Genomic DNA, 20,071 nt, shown 5'->3' with positions numbered 1-20,071 from the left:
CTCTCCCCTCCGTTCCTCTCCCTTTCTCTCCTCTCCTCTCCCCTTCCTTCCTCTCCCTTTCTCTCCCCTCCTCTCCTCTCCTCTCCCCTCCGTTCCTCTCTCTTTCTCTCCTCTCCTCTCCCCTCCGTTCCTCTCCCTTTCTCTCCTCTCCTCTCCTTTTTCTTCCCTTCCACCCCCCTTTCTCTCTCTCTCTTTCTTTTCTTTTCTCTTCTCTTATTTCCTTTTCTTTTCTTTCTTTCTTTCTTTCTTTCTTTCTAGAGTTTGCACGTTGGACATTGTGCAAGTGCTCTCCTCTGGGCCTGTACCCACATTCCCTTCCCTTTTTAAAACTGTGAGTATGTGCATGTCTGTGCAGGCACGTGTATGGTTGATGTTCACCTCCTTTGAGACAGGGTCTATCATTGGCCTGGAACTTACCAATTATAACAGTCTGGTTGGCTAATGATCTTTAAGAGTCCTCCTGTCTCACCTTCTCTGGAGCTGGGATTACAAGCATGCACCACCATCTGGGTATTTTCATGTGGGTTCTGGGAATCAAATTCAGGACCTGCGCTAGCAAAGTAAGTGCTTTACTGATGGAGACATTTTTTCTGAGCCCCGCAGCTTACTGAGCATGTTACTGTGAGACTGCCTAAGTTGTTCAGACTGACCCTGAACCCTGTAGTCTATTTGGGCTTTGAACTTGCAATCTTCCTGCCTCCGCCTATAGATATTACAGGTTTGTGTCACTAGTCATGGCTCATAATTGAGAATTTCAAGGAAGGAAAGAAAAGTCACAGAAGTCAGAATGAAGGCTGATGTTCCTGAAAGGCTGTGGAGGGACAGAGAGGAGCTGGTGTGCCCTCTTAAGTGGCCTTTGTCTGGAGTGAAGTGAACCATCGCTGAGTGATTTAAGCTAGGGAGTGACTTGGTCATTTTACTTTTTTGATGGCCCCTGTGGCTACAGGTAAGGCTGTGCAGCCTGGGTTCGAGGAGGATTAAGACTGGGAACCAATTTGGGGCAGGTGAGAAACAAAGACCTTAGAAAGAAAGAGTAGATGGACACTTAGCAGAGAGCCATAAAATAGAAATAAATCATAAATAACAGCCACATATGCAAAACATTCTAGAATACCTACTAGAAGGCCAAAGGAAAAAACACATAAATTTAATTTGAGGAATATAATTTTGTTTAATATAAACTATTCAAAATATTGTATTTCAGCATGTGATCAATAAGAAAATCAGACATGCTTCTGATGCTATTTTACAATGCGGTATATAGTTTAAACTTAGCACATTTCCATTTGGAATAATTACATGCCAAATAGCTACTATTTTGGCTAGTGCAGAAAGTTATTCTGCCTGTGGTGTGTGTGTGTGTGTGTGTGTGTGTGTGTGTGTGTGGAGGCCATGAGTAAAAAAAAAACAAAAAACAGGGATATCAATCAATGTGGCATCAGGTCTGGTTGGTGACTGCCACCCACAGACACAGTAAATACAAAAGTGAAGGTGCTCTGGGCCCCAGGAAATAACGAATTCAAGTTTGACCTTGAGCACACTAATAGAAATGTCTTCTAGACGGCTGGGAACATCATTCTTGGGGCTCAGGCAGTGGTTGTGGCTGGAGAACAAATGTTAAGGACAGTTTACAGGTGGCAGCAGAAAGCATGGGAGCTGTTGACTTAGCTCACAGTGTACAGCAAGAGAAAGAAAGCCTGGGGGCTCTGATTGTCAGGGTTAATTAGTAGGGAACTCTTGTCTGCCAAGGAGACTGAGCAGGACCCTGTAAGAAGCAGGAAGAGTGGAGAAATGTGGCTAAGGAGACAAAGTGAGAGAGACTCGGACAAACCCAGTGCCACAGGCTCCAGGATGAATAGACAGATGTTGGCTCATTGGCCCGTACTTTATATTCCTGTGACTGATGATGCAAAGGGGCAAGGAAGGGACTGGGGAGATGGCTCCTCAGTTGAGTGCACTTCCTGCTCTTCCAAAGGACTTGCTTTCAAGCTCTTACATGGTAGCTCATAACTGTCTTTAACTCCAATTCCTCCCCAGGGGACCCAGTGGAGCACAGATCCACGCAAGCAGAATATTCATCCACATAAAAATATTTAAAAGAAGATAAAATAAACTAAATAAACTATTCTATTAAAGACACAGAATGGGTAAGGAAGAAGAAGGAAGGAGCTGGGGAGCACAGGAGTTTGTTGGTCCCAGAGATTGTTATTTGGGGACATCACGTCCTGCTTTGGTGGTCTTTGTCTCTGGCTTGGGCTGGAGGAGTCACTGACTCATCTGCCCTGTGCCCTGTCAACGCAAGGGAAAGTTCCTGGCGTTTTCATCGATCAGCGGATCTTAGCTCTTCCTCAAACTCCATTTGCACCTCGGGTTCCTTAAAGTAGTTCCAGAAGGTGCTAAGAGTCTTCATCACCACGTGGTTCTGCAGGTGGCTGATCTTCTTGTCTCTCCTACCCCCCCAGCAGCACAACCTTTCTGGGACCACTGATGTCTGTGGGGACCGAGACTTAGTAAGGGCTCTCCTGACTAGCCAGGTGCTTCCTGCCTGCAATTGCTCGGCCAATGCTGTGAGCGAGAGGCAGGGAAATGGATGCTAAGCCATCAGGTGGGGGTGTTGGGTGTCTGAATCTTCCAATGTTGTCCTACTCCAGCGTGGTGGCTTCTCAGTAGGACCTCGAAGAGGAAGAGACTGGGAGGAAGGCATGGAAGGGTGAAATCATTAGTATATCTAGGTAGTGTTCCAAGTTCTTTTGGGACAGGTTAGGAGGGAGACAGCGTTCGCAAAATAGACAGGAATAGACTGAGGAGTCGGGGGGCTGTCTGGAAGAGGAGGCTCACAGAGTCCAAGTCAATCCCCACACACTGTGTGGGAAGGCCCAGCTAACCAGGGCTTTAATAGGGCGGGGCCCCTGCTTCAGTAAAAAGTGCGGCCCCGCCCCACCCCACCCCGCCCCGCCCCGCCCCGCCTCAGTGATGAGCTCTGGTCTGGTGTCTGTAGCCCTGGAGCAAGGAGCAGCAGAGTCTTAACAAAGTCATGCCTGGCTTCAGCTTTTGTGTAGAATGACCTTGGAGCTGTCAGTCATTCAAAACTAGAACTTTCTGAGTGTCAGTTTTGGCCTCCGGGCCATTTCTGGCAGGTTTGGGAACCCCGAGGGGGCGGGCTCCCACTGGAGGCTGCTGTGGCTGGTGTGGCAGTGTGTGGAGCAGCTGTGAGTTCTGGCTTTATTCTTAGACTGAGGGGAATGGGAGGGAGGTGTGAGGCCGGAGGTGAGGACAGCCCAGAGACAGGAGCCACATTTAAGAAAGGCCTGGGACCCTAGGCTGGCCTCCACAGCTCCCTCCCTCACCATTGGCTGAATATGGTTCTTAAACGGGTGCTCCTGGTCTTCTGGGGCATGTATGGGGAGGCAGAGGAAATGACCGCTCAGTGAGGGATGAGTTCAAGAGAAGGAAACGGAGGGCTGAGAATTTTATACTCTTTGATTTGGGACCCAGGGTTTCCATCTCAGTTCCGAGTCCTGGATACCGTCAGTCCTCAGCCCCTACCAAGGCACATCGTAACCACTTGGGGGATATTGAAATCATTGTATACTCTGTTTGCAGCTGCCCACTTGTCTCCCAAACTGGCCAACGATGTGGGGCAGCTCTATCACAGTTTAAGGTGGGGAAATCAGGGACTGTAAGCAGTAAGAGAAAGAGATCTTAATGGCCTTAAGGGCAGGCGAACTGCCCTTACAGGAGTCTCTGCGGAAAGGGCTGCCGGGATCTTTCCTCTTCCTCACCTAGGACTCTTGTCATTTTTTTTTTTTTTGTCTTTTTTTATTTTGGTTTGGTTTGGTTTGGTTTGTCTGTTTGTTTTTCTAGCCCCCCTCTGTCTCCCACAGGGCCCTGAGTTGGAACTGAAATGCCAGAATCTCATACTCAAGGTTTTGCCTCCAGGTTTTCAGAAAGCACACAGCAAGGACTAGCTAATGGAATGGGCTGTGAAAAGAGGTTAATGCAGAATTGGGGGTGGGTGACGTGGATACTGCCTCTCTTGGCCACCCTCAAGTCTCTTGACGTCTCTCTCTCACCCCACCTCCTGCCTTTGAGCTAGGTCTTCTGATGTCCTTCGTATCTTCTGCCCCCTCCATGGCTTTCCTGCTTCCTCTCTAGCCCCCGCAGTTCCCCTGCTCCCCCAAACTGCAGCCAGGGGAAAAAGCCTTAACACATCCTCCCGCCCCTGCTTCCCAGTCGCATTGGTTCCCTACACCCCCCTTGCAGCACCTGGCGCCCCCAGTCTTCTAATTGGCCAGCGGCCCCATCAATCCTTGCCTGGCTGTGCTGACGTCATCCTGCAGTAGCGGGGATGGGGTGGGAGTGAGAGAGAGAGCAAGCGAGAGTGAGGACGCTGGGCTGGAGACTGAAGAGAAGCTACTGCAAGTCCCCCATCTCAGCCACCCAGCGGGTCTGCACGCATCTGCTACGTGGACTAGCGTGGTCAGCAGGCTCCTTTCTGATCTTGTCCCTCTGCCCTTCCCTCGTAGAGTTTCTTCATCTCTCCCCCAAGGTGGCATTAGCAGGCTTGAGGCTCCCAGGGGATAGGAACGCCTGGCCTGGCGTGCTTAACACCGCACCATGACCCTCCTGCGGGTGTCCCTCTTGCTGGCCTCTCTGCTTCAGATCAGCTCTGGCAACAAAGGTGAGATAGACGGGAACGGGGGCCTCTGAACTGGGACGTCAGGCTGAGCAATGTGGGGGTGCGGAAGAAAGGGGATGTTGAGGCTCTCTGGCGTCTGAGACAGGTGTCCTTTCCTTTCTGACCACCCCATTTCCATCCTTTCCTCAGACCCGTTCTCACTTCCAAGGGCCAGCTCCTCCTCTCTGGTCCATCGCTACATGTGCTCACCCAGCATCCTGCTTATATTTCGTCTCTGTTCCCACCTGGGGTCTCGTTGCCCCTCCCCCAACTCCTCCATGCTGGTAGATACCTCCTGTCTCAAAGGGACTTGCTCCCCGAGGGTGGAATTCCCTCAGGTTCTGTTTCACTGGGTGTTCGTGCTCACTAAGGGTGTGTGGCAGATCCGGCTGGCTGTCTTCATCCTCTCCTGGGGAGAAACTGTGTACCACAGCTCAGCAATTCTGAGCACGTATGTTTTTTTCGTGTCTCTCTGCATCCATACCCTTCTGCATGCATCCGCTGGGCTGTGGGTTACCACAGCTGCCCTCTCTGGCAGACAGCAGATAAATTCAGCTGGGTGAGACTGTCAGAGGGAAGGGGAGGGTGGGGTCAGGGGTAGAGGGTTCAGGTAGGTAGACCGGTTGGAGAAAGGCTGAAAAGGACAGAAAGGGGGTAGGTGGTGTTCCAGGAAGGAGGTGAGAAGGGGATCTGAGGAGGGAAGGGGAGATGAGGAGTGGGAATAAGAAGTGGATCAGAAAGGAGAAAGGTAGAGGCAGAAGGAGGAAAGGAGAGAAGTGGGAGAGGAGGGAACCAAGGAAGAGCCAGGGATCAAAGCAGGGATGAAGAATGGATACAGGGCAGCAGGCAGACATAAGACAGGGACAGGGAGGAGGGGCTCATTTGCTAAGGGCAAAAAGACAGGGTTGGGAGGTGCCTGGCCATGTCCTTGGTATCCTCTGCTCTCCTGTCCTCTGTCTCCTATGTCTGGCTGGAGCTCCTACCTCAGGATGGTCCTCCTGGCTCTCAAGCCCCTTCTCACTTCCTGTTGGCCTCCCATAACACCATCTTGAGGCTTTCTCTTCCGCCATGAGGGGAGAGAGTTATGGCGGTCATCACCACGAAATGGAGAGGCCTGAAGAGACCAGGATGCTGGTTGGGTCTGTGGTTACAGGAGTGAGTGAATAGAAATCAGAATTTCTCACTCCTCATGAGATACTGGGGCGAGAGCCCTCTGGTGACTCAGTTTCCCTCTGATGACCTATCCTTCCCTCTCTGTGTCTGTCTTTGGGAATATGGATGGGCATAAAGGAATGAGAGAGAAGAGAGATATATGCTTCCCCTATAACATCTCAAGAGCCTCAAGGAAGTTGGTCCTGGGGAAGAGACCCTACTTGAGAGGAGTCTAGTAGGAGAAATTGGGATGCGGGATAGACAAAATTAGGGTTCAGAGAGGTCTGTGAAGGAGTCGAGGGAGTGTGGGGTGCGGAGGTCTTGAGCGGACCTAGAAGGTACTGGTTGTGACTGTGTTCTCTTGGGTGTGGGGATGGGGAGTGAGGGATTTGCTGTGTTTCTAGGCCAGCTCTATAATCCCTTAGGATGTGGGCTCTGCTGGGTCCAGGCACAGCACTGATTCTCTGTTCTATCCCCTCCCCTCTGCCCCCTCCTGCTGTCCTATATAATTGTCTTCTTTCCTTTCTCCTTTTCTTGGAGAGTGGCCTGAAGTCTGGGCCCGACCTGGAGAAGTATAGGGTGAAGGGTTGAAATTCAGCAGTTGGGGGTAGGGTTGGGAAGGGGAGTAAACCACTGAGATTTCAGGAAACTGGGCTCTACTCTTGCCCCCCGGTCTTAATTCTCTCTGCATTCTCCCCATCCTTTCTCAGGACCCTCTGAGGGCTCACTGTTGTGTCCTGAGTCCCCCATCACCATCTGCTAAGGCAAAAAAGACCTTATTGGAGATTCTCTACCCCTAGCCGTGATTCCCAGGGGGAGTCAGTGGTCCCTTCCCCACAGAAAGGTAGTTACCCTGAAACTGTCTCTCCAGTTATAGGAGAAGGCTGCGACCTCCTACAGAGAGTCTCTGGCTCCTTCTCTAGCTCATCCTTCTCCCTCTGGCAAGGTAGCAAGGCACGGAAAGGTGTTGCTATTGGGCGCAGGGTTAACAAGGACAGCATCCTGGACACTGTGGATGGTCAGCTCACTTTCTCTCTTCTCCCCGGGGTGGGGCCAGCCAACAAGCACAAGCCGTGGATCGAGGCAGAGTACCAGGGCATTGTCATGGAGAATGACAACACGGTCCTGTTGAACCCACCACTCTTTGCCTTGGATAAAGATGCTCCGCTGCGCTATGCAGGTAACTAGGAAAGCATCAGAGGAAGGGGGTGCAAGAAGGGGAATGGGCTGCACTGAAGAACTTAAGATGTAATGGAGGATGTCAGAGTTGAGCAGCCTGGGATCAAACACATTATTAGATTTTTTTTTTTTTTCCCAAGACAGGGTTTCTCTATATAGCCCTGACTGTCCTGGAACTCACTTTGTAGACCAGGCTGGCCTCGAACTCAGAAATTCACCTGTCTTTGCCTCCCAAGTGCTGGGATTAAAGGCGTACACCACCACCGCCCGGCCACATTATTAGATTTCACAGACCTTAGACCTGCTGGTTCTGAGCTTGCTGCTCAGGGAAATTGGAGGTCATTGATATTTCATGTCATCAAGAGAAGGGTCTGGAGTTTGGGAGGAGACGTGTGGCTGGGCATGGCCCAGCCAAGGAGTCTGAGGGCTGGTCACGTGGAGCCTCATTTCTTTTCCCGCCCTGCCAGGTGAGATCTGCGGCTTCCGGCTCCATGGATCTGGGGTACCCTTTGAGGCTGTGATCCTGGACAAGGCAACAGGTGAAGGGCTGATCCGGGCTAAGGAGCCCGTGGACTGTGAGGCCCAGAAGGAACACACCTTTACCATCCAGGCTTATGACTGTGGCGAGGGACCGGATGGCACCAATACCAAGAAGTCTCACAAGTGAGGAAGGCTATCTGCCATGGGCCCCTTCTCCGTCCTTCAGCAATGCTCTCTCAGAGACAGGGCTCTCCTGTGCTAACTAAGACTGTGATGCTCAGTTGAGCAAGTTTAGTCATTGCAGGATAGACCAACCCAAACCTGGGGATGGAATCCATGACCCCACCTACACCTGGGAAACACTCTACCAATGGGCTATATCTCCAGCCCTCAATTTACTATTGCAAAGTTACTGCTAATCATGAGTCAACGCCCATTTTATTCTTTCTCCTGTGTCAACTGATTATTGTTTGTTCTAGCATAAAGATTCTGCTCTCTTAGTCCCTGACCATACTAACTGAATGTCACCTCACCCCTGCTGTTCATAGAGTTTAGGGATCTCTGGTCAAGATCACAAGCAGACACGAGAGTTCAGTGACATGTCACTCCAGTTTGCCTTTTGCAACCTAGGGCAATGTACTTAGCCTATCTGAACTTGCTTCTCCTTGTCTATGAGGTAGAGATGTTGCTGGGTATATTACGGGAAATGGTCTGTATAAAAAGCACATACCTTTGCACCTGCTGCACAGCACAGGGGCATTGTGGGGATGGAGAGACAAGCAAATTCCCCACGCAGCCAGACCCATTCCAGGTGCCCCCTCTGGTCCATTTCCAGCACACAGCATATATCGGGCTCCTGACATACACATGGCTTGGAGGGGCCAGTGAGGGTAGAGGAGAGTTTCACCATAAAAGAGGGTTGGGCCTCTGACATCAACATCAGTTACCAGCTAAATTCTCACTGGAGAAGGGGAAAAAGATCAGCAGTAAGGAATCCTGGGTCACTGAGGATCAGCCGTGGAATCCTGGGTCACTGAGAGGCATCAGAGATCGGAAGGGTCTTTGTTTCCCATCTAGAGAGAAGACCTTTGCCTCTGAGCTTCGGAGCCTGGCTCTTGTCTAGAGGCAAAGTTGCTAGACCTGGCTCTGTTGGTCTCAGAAGGGCCATGACTGACATGTACAATTTAGGCAGGTGAACTACTCATATCAGACAAAGAACTTCCAGTCAAACGTCACTTCCCTGATGCCTGGATTTAACTTGATTTTTGTTTGTTTTTGGTTTTTTTTTTTGGTTTTAGTCTGTATCTTTTTCATTTTTTCTGTAAGATTAGACTTTTGTTAAATCAGGGACCTTTTGAAGTATTTTCAAAAAAATCTATTTTAGTTTGTTGCCTTTCCCCTCACCTTGCCATCCTGATGAGGGTTCCCAGATCCACTCAGAGCTATGTCTGTTATGGAGCATGTGGAAAGACAGAGAGGGCAGTTGAAAGGAATCGGAGGTGCGCTGAACCTACTCATCCTCTTCCTTTATTGCCTTCTGGACAGAAATCACCAGCATGGCTTCTGATATTCTCCAGGGCTTGTTCCTTCTCCCCCATGCCCTTTCCTTGAGCCCTCGCCCTTGTATGGTTTTATATCTGTTATGTATAGCCCTGTGTTCTGTGGAGTGGGTATGAGCAGTCTCAGGGGGTAGACTGGCCCCCTCCTACCCTCGTTCCTAACCAGGATTCCTGATTGCAGTTTTCTCAGTACTCGAAGCTGGCTAAGGCTTCCATATCTATTCTGCTCCTGTGTGTGCAGGGCAACGGTGCATGTTCGGGTCAACGACGTGAACGAGTTTGCCCCAGTGTTTGTGGAGCGTCTGTACCGTGCTGCAGTGACTGAGGGGAAGCTGTATGATCGGATCTTACGTGTGGAAGCCATTGATGGCGACTGCTCCCCTCAGTACAGCCAGATCTGCTACTATGAGATCCTTACACCCAACACCCCTTTCCTCATTGACAATGATGGTGAGTCTTCCCTTAGTCCCTAGCTGCTCAGGACCCTCCGCTCTCCTGATGACTGACCCAGGGCATCATCCTCTCTATTCCTGACCCTTCCTCCAGACTCTTATTCCCCTCTTTTCCCCTATGTGAGGCCCCTTCCCCCAGATACTTCCTTTCCACTTTAGGCTGCTATCTGTATGTGTTGGTACTTGGCTTGCCTAGTATTCCCATGCCTTCCTGGGCTTCCTCCAGTGCAGTGGTTCTCAACCTGTGGGGGTTCCAATGACACTTTCACAGGGGTCACAGATCTGAATCCCGAATATCAGATATTTACATTGCAACACTAGTAAATTACAGTTATGAAGTAGCAACAAAGTCATTTTATGGTTTTGGTGGTGGTGGGGATCACCACACAACATGAGGAACTGTATTAAAGGTTCGCAGGGTCAGGAAGGTTGAGATCCACTGCTCTAGTGCACCTGACCTGTCTGTCCTCCCATTTCCCACCTCAGGCAACATTGAGAACACAGAGAAGCTGCAGTACAGTGGGGAGAAACTCTACAAGTTCACAGTGACAGCGTATGACTGTGGGAAGAAGCGCGCGGCAGATGATGCTGAGGTGGAGATCCAGGTGAAACCCACCTGCAAACCCAGCTGGCAAGGTGAGGGAGGGGACCTGGAGGTAAATCATCTGTCACATTGGTTTTTTATTTTATTTTAATTTATTTATATGAGTACATTGTAGCTGTCTTTAGACACACCAGAAGAGGGCATTGGATCCCATTACGGATGGTTATGAGCCACCATGTGGCTGCTGGGAATTAAACTCAGGACCTTTGGAAGAGCAGTCAGTGCTCTTACCCACTGAGCCATCTTGCCAGCCCCCCATATTTTTTTTTTTAAATTTAAATTTTTCTCCTGTCCCGTCTGATGACCATGGAAGGTAGAACAGATGTCGGAAGCACATTTCCAGACAGGCTTCTACCCTGGCCATTTTTCTAGGAGCCGCAGACAGTCTGCACACATGGCAGGAAGGACTGCCTTGCCATCTGTCTTTCTCTCTGTCTCACCTGTGCAGGCTGGAACAAAAGGATTGAATATGCCCCAGGAGCTGGGAGCTTGGCTTTGTTCCCTGGTATCCGTCTGGAGACCTGTGATGAGCCATTGTGGAACATTCAGGCCACCATAGAGCTGCAGACCAGCCATGTGGCCAAGGGCTGTGACCGAGACAACTACTCAGAGAGGGCTCTGCGGAAGCTCTGTGGTGCGTGTGTCTCCTTCCCTTTCCCCCTCCCTCCACTCCCCCTCTCCCTCCCTAGACCATCCAGTCCCAACCATTCCTCACCTCTGTCCCTTTTATGAAACTTGACTCCTCTGGCCATCACAGGTATTGTCATCTCCCTGGGTGTTGAGGTATGTGGGTAGATTTTGTGCTCCAAAGGGTAGGTAGATAAGGTTCTGGTAAAGACTTATCATTGTTGGGCCAGCCACCTGATGCATCACAGAACAATATCTGGGAGCAACGAAGAGTTGGTGGATGGGTTCAGTTAATGAGAGTCATTTGTAGAAGAGAGAGAGAGACCGCTCTCCCTCTCTTAGAAAGCCTTCAAGAGGAAACGAATCGTTTCCATTTCTGTTTCCTTCCCAACCCGTCATCTGCTGCTTCTTAGCTCTGACACTTGTCCCTCTTGGGGCGTCTGCAGGTGCTGCTACTGGGGAGGTGGACCTATTGCCCATGCCTGGTCCCAATGCCAACTGGACAGCAGGGCTCTCGGTGCACTACAGCCAGGACAGCAGCCTCATCTACTGGTTCAACGGCACGCAGGCTGTGCAAGTTCCCCTGGGTGGTCCAGCAGGGCTGGGCTCTGGGCCGCAGGATGGCTTCAGTGACCACTTTACCCTGTCCTTCTGGATGAAGCATAGCGTGACTCCCAGTAAGGGGAAGAAGGAAGAGGAGACCATTGTGTGTAACACAGTCCAGAATGGTGAGCCCCGACCTGAGGTGGGACACTGGCTCCTTGTGCTGCATTTGCCACTTGCCATTACCCAGTAAGGACTGTTGGCAGGTCTTGTCCCCTCCCCTCTTTTAATTTTAATTTGTAAGTTGGCATTTTTTTTTAAAGACAATCTTACTGTGTTGCACATGTTGGCCTAGATCGGCTCAGGTTGGCCCATGTTGACCTTCAACTTGATCAGTCTTCTTGCATCAGTATTCTGAATGCTGAGATTACAGGAATGCCTCATGGTATTCCCATGACACCTTAACAAAAAAAGAGATGGAGGCTTGCCATGTTTCATAGGCTGACCCTGAACTCCCGGGCTCACTTTGTCTAGTTACCACAACTATGGCAGACACCCATCACGCCCAGGTCACAGGCTGTTTCTCGACTCCGGTAATTCTGTGACTTGTTGAGAGAATATTTTGAGAGGTTCCTGCTCTGGATGCAGTGGACACTGTCCTTATTGGCAGTTGCCAAGTTAGTCTTGCTGCATCCCTGTCATATCTCTTCTTCCACACAAGCTCCAGCATTGCACAGGGTGATGGCTTACCCATCCTTTCTCTTGAACCACTGTCCCACGCCTCCTACTCCGGGAGCTGATTGGCTCTGTCTCTGTGTGCCCCTCTTGGGAGCTGGTTGGCTCTGTCTCTGTGTGCCCCTCTCAATGGCCTGAGAGAATGAGAGCAGGAACCTTTGAACCCTTTCTTGCCTCAGGCCTGTGTTTGACTCCTGTCCCCTTCCTGCCCCTAGAGGATGGCTATTCTCACTACTCAGTGACTGTCCACGGCTGCAGAATTGCCTTTCTCTATTGGCCGTTGCTTGAGAGTGCACGTCCAGTCAAGTTCCTCTGGAAGCTGGAGCAGGTGAGACGGGAGGGTGGGCCTCTGAAATGGATAGAACTAAGTTTTAGGGGCTTCCAAGCCTCTGGGGTTGTGGTTGTTGCTTCGATGGCCCTTTCTCTAGTCAGTCCCGGATTAGTCTACCCCAGGTTGTCTTGTTCGCAGGGTTTGCTGCTTAAAGAAGCATTCATGGGTTGAATCAATGTAAGGGCATGCTCTACTAAACCTGGCCACCATCTTGGCCCTTGTTTTAGTCCATCTTTTTATATATAACCCATATAACAGTATGTGCCCTTGATTCTTAGTTTGTAACCAGAAAAGCAGGTGATGCTGGGGTGAAGTTCAGAGCTTAGGGTTCCATATTGATTAGGAAGCCGTACTGGTTAGTTTTGTTTGGTTGGTTGGTTTTATTTTGAGACAAGGTCTCTCTACATAACCCTCACTGTCCTGGAACTCACAAAGATCTACCTGTCTCTGTCTCTTACGTGCTGGGATTAAAGGCGTGCTTAGTACCACCCTACTAATATTTTTAAACTTTGTAATTTTTCACTTTGTAGTATTTTATTATTATTAATTTTTGAGACAGGATCTCTTGGTAGCCCAAGCTGATCTTGAATTTGCTAAATAGCAGAGAATGACCTTGAACGCCTAATCCTTCTGCCTCCACTTCTCAAATACCTGTATCACAGGTGTGTGCCACTATGCCTTTAGCCTTTTAAGAAGGATGAAAAGGATTGTACATCCCGAGGTTGTTGTATGATGAAATTATGTACTAGGGCTTTACAGACTTAAAGCCATTCTTCACATGTTAACTGCTATCTTGTCTGTGCTTGTGAGAGGCATGTAAAAATGGGCAAAGGAATTAAGACCCTCTCTTAAGCCCACACTTCCAAGTTGTAGTCTGTTTACTGAGTTGTTCTTTACAGTCCAGGCTAGTGGTCCCCACTGCCTCTACCTCCTTCGTGTCACTATGGCCTGCACATCTTGTCTGTTCACTCTTCAAGCTGGCTATAAAGACCAGTGAGGGCCAACTTGAGGTTCCATCTTCCACCTTTTGTATAAACCATGGTAGAGTGATTGATAAATGGAGGAAGGTGCAGGAAGCAGGAGACGGGGAAGGGCCTGGACAATACACAGTCTAGACAAGTAAGATCGAAAGCTTTGCTGTTGGGAACTCATTTAAAGAGAGAAGATTTGGCATCTGCTGCTTCTAGGTCTCTTCCCATGTGGTTGGCCTCCCCGCATTCTTCCCTCCCCATTCTTCCCTCTCCTCACCTCTTCCTCTCTCTCTTTTCCCTGAGATGCTAAAGATTGAGTTTAGGGCCTGGCCCTGGCGCTGAGCTAGGTCCCCAGCCCTCTCTTTGTTGTTTACTGTTGTTGTCTTTTCCTTTTCTTTATTCTTCTCTCATACATTACATTTTTAAAATTTTATTTATTTATTTTATGTATATATATGAGTACACCGTAACTGTACAGATGGTTGTGAGCCTTCATGTGGTTGTTGGGAATTGAATTTTATGACCTCTGCTCACTCCAGTTAACCCTTCTCTGGCCCAAAGATCTCTTTATTATCATAAGGAAGAATACTGTAGCTGACTTCAGAGGCACCAGAAGAGGGCATCACATCTTGTTACAGGTGGTTGTGAGCCACCATGTGGTTGTTGGGATTTGAACTCGGGACCCTTGGAAGAGCAGTCAGTGCTCTTACTCTCTGAGCCATCTCGCCAGCCCTCATACATTATATTTTGACTGCAGTTTCCCTTCCCCACCCCCAGCCCCACTTCTTTTTCCCTCCGATCCACTCCCCAGTCACCACCCCCTCAGAAAAGAGCAGGCCTTCTAAGGACATTAACCAAATACAACAGGACAAGCTACAATACGACCAGGTACATATTCTAACATCCAGATGGGATGAGGCAACCCAGTAGGAGGAAATGGGGCCTAAAGGCAAGCAAAAGAGTTAGAGACTGCCCTGGCTGTCACTGATAGGAACCCCACAAGAACACGGAGCTACACAACTATAACATATGCGCAGAGGACCTAGCTCAGACTATAAAGGCTCCCCGATCTCTGTGAGCCAACTTGGGTTTCAGTCAGCTGATTCTGTGAGTCATGCTCTTGATCCTTCTGGCTCCTCCAATCCTTCCTCTCCCTCCTCCACAGGGCTCCCCAAGCCGCCAACCCTACCTAATATCTGACCAGCCTACTTTTTACTTTTTATTTTGAGACAAGGTTTTATTAAGTTGCCTAGGTTGGCCTTTAACTCACTCTGTAGCCAAGGCTGCCCTTGCACTTGTGATCCTCTTGTCCCAGCCTCCTAAGGATTACAAGCTGTTCTGGCAGAGAGAGAGAGAGGGAGGGGGGAATATGAATATATGTATGTACATATGTATATATTTATGTGGTTTGTGTGGTGCTATGGATTGACTACAGGGCCTTATGTATGCTAGGTAAGTGCTTTATCACCGAGCTGTGTCCCAAGTCTCTTTAAAACTTTCTTTATCTTCTTTTAGTTAAAACATCTATTAGACACCAATGAAGTGTCTGTCTTTTCAACAGATAGATTCTAGGGGTATAATGGAGTTTAATAATATGAAACAAAACATTCAAATTCATTTAGCTTTTATTTTAGTTGGGTAGATAAGCAACTTTATGTTTTTTCTTTTCTCCTCCCATGCCTTCCTCTTCCTCTTTTTGGCAGAGTTAGGGATTTAGCCCAGGACCTTGTATATGCCAAGTCAACTCTTGAACCCTGAGCCAGCCTCTAGTGGAGGTGGAGTTAAAAAAAAAATCTAAATACCTAAATAGGAGCAGCAGATGAAAAATCTCCGAGAAAAGGACTCAGTGGATGCAGGGCCCCAGACAAAGGGGAGGGGCTTACGGAGTGCTGGGAGGGGCTTATGGAATGTTGGGAGGGGCTTAATCGTGCTAGGAGGGGCTTACAAGTGTTGGGAGGGGCTTACAAGTGTTGGGAGGGGCTTACGGAGTGCTGGGAGAGGCTTACGAGTGTTGGGAGGGGCTTACGGAGTGCTGGGAGAGGAGGACAGTGGCTTTGGGAAGCCTTTGTCTGAAGGCCTAAAAGCAGGAATATGACTTGGTCAGAGTTATGTTGAAGACCGTCACGTGGGCAGTTGTGAGAGGCCTCATTGAAGAGGTACAGGAGTGGAAGTAAGCCAGGCTTCATGCTACCGGCCAATGATCCCAGCTACCTTGGGGGCCGAGGCAGGAATATTGAAAGTTCAAGACTAGCCTGGCAATTTAGTGAGACTCTGTTTTTTGTTGTGGTGGTTGTTGTTTGCTTTTTGTTTTGTTTTGTTTTGTTTGAAACAGGGATTCTCTGTGTAGCCCCAGCTGTCCTGGAACTAATTCTGTAGACCAGGGCCGGCTTCAAATTCGCAAAGATCCACCTGCTTCTGCCTCCTGAGTGCTGGGATTAAAGGTGTGCACCACCACTGCCCGGCTGGCTTATTTTTGTTTTTTAAACAGCAACTGCAAAAGCATCATCATCATCATCATCATCATCATCATCATCATCATCATCATCATCATCATCATCACCATCCTCATTTGTCTGGGGCTATAGCTCAGTTGGCAGAGCGCCTGTCTACTGATAACAGTCCAGAGATGGAGAATTCCACCTAGAAATCCTGAGAAGAAAGCATGTGTTGGTGGTTTGGGTGTGGAGGATGGGGCTGTGAGGGGACCTGGGGAAAAGTTCTAGGTTCAGTGTCCAGCACCACATAAAAGCAGGTGTCACGGTGCATGCAGGAAGCAGGGGGATCAGAAGTTTAAGGTCATGGTGAGACTGACTCAAAAAATCCAAACCATCAGGCAAGATGATAGCTCATGTCACATGCTCAGCAGAGTGGCAGAGAGGCAGAGGCAGGTGGATCTATGTGTGTTTGAGGATATCCAGGTCAATGAAGCAAGTTCTAGAACAGCCTCAAACAAACAAACAAAAACAACCCAATCCCAATCAAAGCAGAAATAAAAAAGTCAGATAAAGGCTGGATGGGGGAATCTCAGGTTCTATCTCCAGTATAAAAAAGAAAAAGAATGGGAGTCAGTGGATGGAGTTGTGGTGACTCTTCACACAAAAGGGACTGCAGACTCTCTGCTACGTCACCATGGAGCTAGAGAGTCCTAAACGAGACCCACAGCTGTTAGTTTTGTTTAGCTTTGGCATGAAAGCACTGTTGGTCTGGGTGCAGAGGGTGGAGATGTTTGGGGAGCTGGGAAGCATACTGGCTTCCGTCTTACGAGTGTTCAATGTGAGATGGCCTTGAGACAATATAAACGGAAAGCACAGAATCCAGGGAAAACTCTGGGCTGTCCATGCCCATGGCAGTGTCACCAACACCAGTGTGAATGTGGAGTCTGAGCCCCTATGAACAGACCAGGGTAGTTCCAGGAAGAGGCTGTAGAGGATAGAAGGAAGAAGGCTGGTGCTGAGCCTTGAAGGCTCCCACCACTGGGAAGTTGGTAAGGTGGAGAGCGCCACTCCTTCCTCTGCCCATTCGTCCTTCTCTTTGGTGACTCCAGGAGAAGCAGTGGAGGGAAACAGTTGGTGTCCCAGAGGTTCCTCTTGGGTTAGAAACCACCCTGAAGATCACGATGTCATCCATCTATTTATTCAAAAATATTCACTTACAATGTATTTTTGTTGTTGTTACTATTTTATTTTCTGAGACAAGCGTTTGTTGTGTTGCCCAAGCTGACTTTCAAACCTCTCCATTCAACCGATCCTCCTGTCTCATCCTCCTGAGTTGCTGGACTTTCGGGATGTACTCCTGTGGCTAGCTCTGTTTTCTAGTTTTACGTTTCTCTAACTCATGGAGTTTTCTATACTAGGTTGCCTTCCCTGTAGAGTTTTGGACAAAGTTGCTATTCCTTGAACTGGGTAGGCAGCCCTGCTGCTAAGCCTGGGGATGTGTAGGACTGTCCTGTTTTCAGGATGTGGAGGAGGGCTGGGGCTAGTTCCTTGGAGAGCAAGTAACTGGGGGGCTCTTACCCTCGCTTTGCACCCCCAGGTGTGTGACGACGAGTGGCATCACTACGCCCTGAACCTCGAGTTCCCCACTGTCACGCTCTATACTGACGGCATCTCCTTTGACCCGGCTCTCATCCACGACAACGGTCTCATCCACCCACCCAGGAGGGAACCTGCGCTCATGATTGGAGCCTGCTGGACTGGTGGGTCCCCTGACCTTCTCAGTAAAGACTCGGTGGCTTAGGGCTGTGAGGGGAGAAGGTCAGGTGAGGAGCAAGGGCGGCCTGTCTGCAGAGGCTATCTCCTGCATCTCTGTACAGCTGGGCAGGGTGACTCGACTCTGAATGACCTCTGTTGGAGGAGACCTCTGCTTCTGATACTCGAGACCCCATCGTGTGGGTCGGCAGCTTAAACTTGGTGTCATTTCCATCCACAAATCGACAGTGTAAAACTCCAGCCAGTTCTCATTTGGTTCCCTCACGCTTCACAGCCTCTCCCTTACAGGAGGACAGGAATCCTCCAGAGGACTACTGCTAGTCTTCCATTTGCGTACCAGAGTCCTCCCGTTTTCCGGTTCAATAGAGTAATCTATAACAGAGGCCTGCAAGATTGGGGAATGTCACGAGAGGGGTTGGGACTCTGCTGAAAGCCTGCAAACCCTACATGGCATGAGAGGACTTAGGAGAATTACAGAATGTCTTGTCACAGTTCCCAGCTCACTGCTGCTTTTTTTTTTTTTCCTTCTTCTTGGATTGCAGAAGAGAAGAACAAGGAGAAGGGGGGAGAGAACAGTACAGACACCACCTCAGGTACACCGTGCGTGAGAGGTGGAGACCAGAGTTCTAATCTCAACTGGCTTATGTGTGCTTTCTCTTTCTGCCCCAACCCAGCCGTTCTAGTTTCTCCTCACACGCCACCATGGTATACAGTCTCTAAGCCAAAGAAGGGTCTCTTTGGAGCAGGAAGGCTGGGTAGATAGCTGGATTCTCCGTGGTTCCCTCCCCCTCAACCCCTACCCCTGCCCATAGAATGTAGTACCATTTCTCTTGCTGACTTTCCACATAGCAAAAAAAGCAGAGGGACCAGTCTAGGCATCTATGGAGCTCACACACATTCATCCTGGTCTCCCCGCATGTCCCTGGAAAGACTCCCTCTTAGAGTGCCCTCATTTCCTGTCAGTTTCTACTGTTCCTCCTCCCGTGGTTTCCTCCTCTCTCTCCCCTCAGAAGCTTTCTACATGCCTGCTCTTCTTCTCTTCCTTCTCTCCTCCTCCTCTTCCCCCTCATTGTGTTTTCCCCGCCCCCTTCTCACTTTTCTTCTTCTTGTGTGTGCTAGGGGATGGAACCCAGAGCCTCCTCACACATCCGAGGCAAGAATTCTGTCTCCCCCATCTCCTCCATCCCACCTTTCATCCCCACTTTTCTCCCTCGCCTCTTGTATTTCCATATTTTCATTTTCTTTCTCAAGCCTCCTGCTATGTCTTCCTTTCTCTTTTCTCTCAGCCCCATCCTCGGCCCACCTTTCCTTTGTTCCTCTTTTCTCCTCTCACCACCTGCCCTGCTCCTGTGTTCCTGCCCTAGGAGACCCCTTGCTGATCCACCACTACTTCCATGGCTACCTGGCTGGTTTCAGCGTGCGCTCAGGTCGCCTGGAGAGCCGTGAGGTCATCGAGTGCCTCTATGCATGTCGGGAGGGGCTGGACTATAGGGATTTCGAGAGCCTGGGCAAAGGCATGAAGGTATAGCCCTTCCCATTCCCTCTCTTTCCCGGCATGCCCCTGGCCCCGACCTCCCTCGACCCCTCTACACTTCTGCACCTTTCCTCCCCTGCCTCCTGGTCTTGGTCTCAGCTATGTCTGTGTCTGGGACCCAGGTCCACGTGAACCCCTCGCAGTCCCTGCTCACCCTGGAGGGGGATGATGTGGAGACCTTCAACCATGCCCTGCAGCATGTGGCTTACATGAACACTCTGCGCTTTGCCACACCCGGCGTCAGGCCCCTGCGCCTCACCACCGCTGTCAAGTGAGTGTTGGGTAGGCGGGCTAATCATAGAACAGAGTTAGTGTCTTAAGACACTTAAGCGTTTTGTCTTAAGACATCACTAGAGCTAGCTATACCTTTCTCAGTTCACGTCCCTCTTGGAGTCTCATTAGAGGACAGCTGACCTGTTGAAGGTCATGTTGGCAGAGACGTTTGGACCAGAGTCAGGTTTCCCATTCTGTTACTCTGTGTGAAGATGTGTTGCCAGAGTTTGGTGGTTTTGCTCTTGTTTCTGCTGATATATAAGGTGGGGCTGACATTAATTCTGACTCAATTCTAATTATTTGGATGACCTTGGACAAATGGTGAGCTCTGCTCATTTTGCCTATTTATCTTACTTCACCAAATTCTTGCAAAATAAACATGATGAACCTAAGCCATCAGTGGTCCCAGGCCAAATCTGGCTTGCCATTTATTCTGGAAAGTTTTAACGGAACAGAGCCCTCCTGGCTTGTTTTCCCTAATGTTCATGGTGGCTTTTATAGGGTGCAGGCAGGAGAATTGCGGAGACAGAGACTGAGTATTTCCAAAAGAGAGGGATTATTTCCTAGCCGGTCTTTTAAAGGAAAACTTTGCTGTGCTCTGTATTGTAATGGGATGTTCTTTGAATTCTTCAGCCAAAAAATTGTGGGTTAAGTTCAAGGTGTAAGTATTTATTAGATAAAGATTAGCATTTTATTAGGTGTTTATTAGATTAGGTTATTGGGTATTAGAGGGATAATAGAACCT

The 20,071-nt window shown here is 49.4% G+C and overlaps 1 protein-coding gene across 1 annotated transcript in view; it reads left to right on the top strand.

Annotated features, from left to right (window-relative positions):
- The first annotated feature begins 4,327 nt into the window (after nucleotides 1–4,327).
- Nucleotides 4,328–20,071, top strand: part of Clstn3 (calsyntenin 3) — a 33,805-nt gene continuing 18,061 nt past the window's right edge. Inside the window, exons 1-12 of the mRNA XM_031383340.1 lie at nucleotides 4,328–4,681; nucleotides 6,888–7,010; nucleotides 7,477–7,672; nucleotides 9,290–9,498; nucleotides 9,987–10,136; nucleotides 10,553–10,738; nucleotides 11,178–11,459; nucleotides 12,225–12,337; nucleotides 17,344–17,506; nucleotides 18,062–18,112; nucleotides 18,884–19,041; nucleotides 19,176–19,324. Of these exons, the coding sequence (XP_031239200.1) occupies nucleotides 4,618–4,681; nucleotides 6,888–7,010; nucleotides 7,477–7,672; nucleotides 9,290–9,498; nucleotides 9,987–10,136; nucleotides 10,553–10,738; nucleotides 11,178–11,459; nucleotides 12,225–12,337; nucleotides 17,344–17,506; nucleotides 18,062–18,112; nucleotides 18,884–19,041; nucleotides 19,176–19,324 (1,844 nt within the window). The 5' untranslated portion in view covers nucleotides 4,328–4,617. The remainder of the gene's footprint in view (nucleotides 4,682–6,887; nucleotides 7,011–7,476; nucleotides 7,673–9,289; nucleotides 9,499–9,986; nucleotides 10,137–10,552; nucleotides 10,739–11,177; nucleotides 11,460–12,224; nucleotides 12,338–17,343; nucleotides 17,507–18,061; nucleotides 18,113–18,883; nucleotides 19,042–19,175; nucleotides 19,325–20,071) is intronic.

This window comes from Mastomys coucha, unplaced genomic scaffold, assembly GCF_008632895.1.
Source record: "Mastomys coucha isolate ucsf_1 unplaced genomic scaffold, UCSF_Mcou_1 pScaffold20, whole genome shotgun sequence".
NCBI lineage: Eukaryota > Metazoa > Chordata > Mammalia > Rodentia > Muridae > Mastomys > Mastomys coucha.
This window is presented reverse-complemented; position numbering and strand designations above follow the sequence as displayed.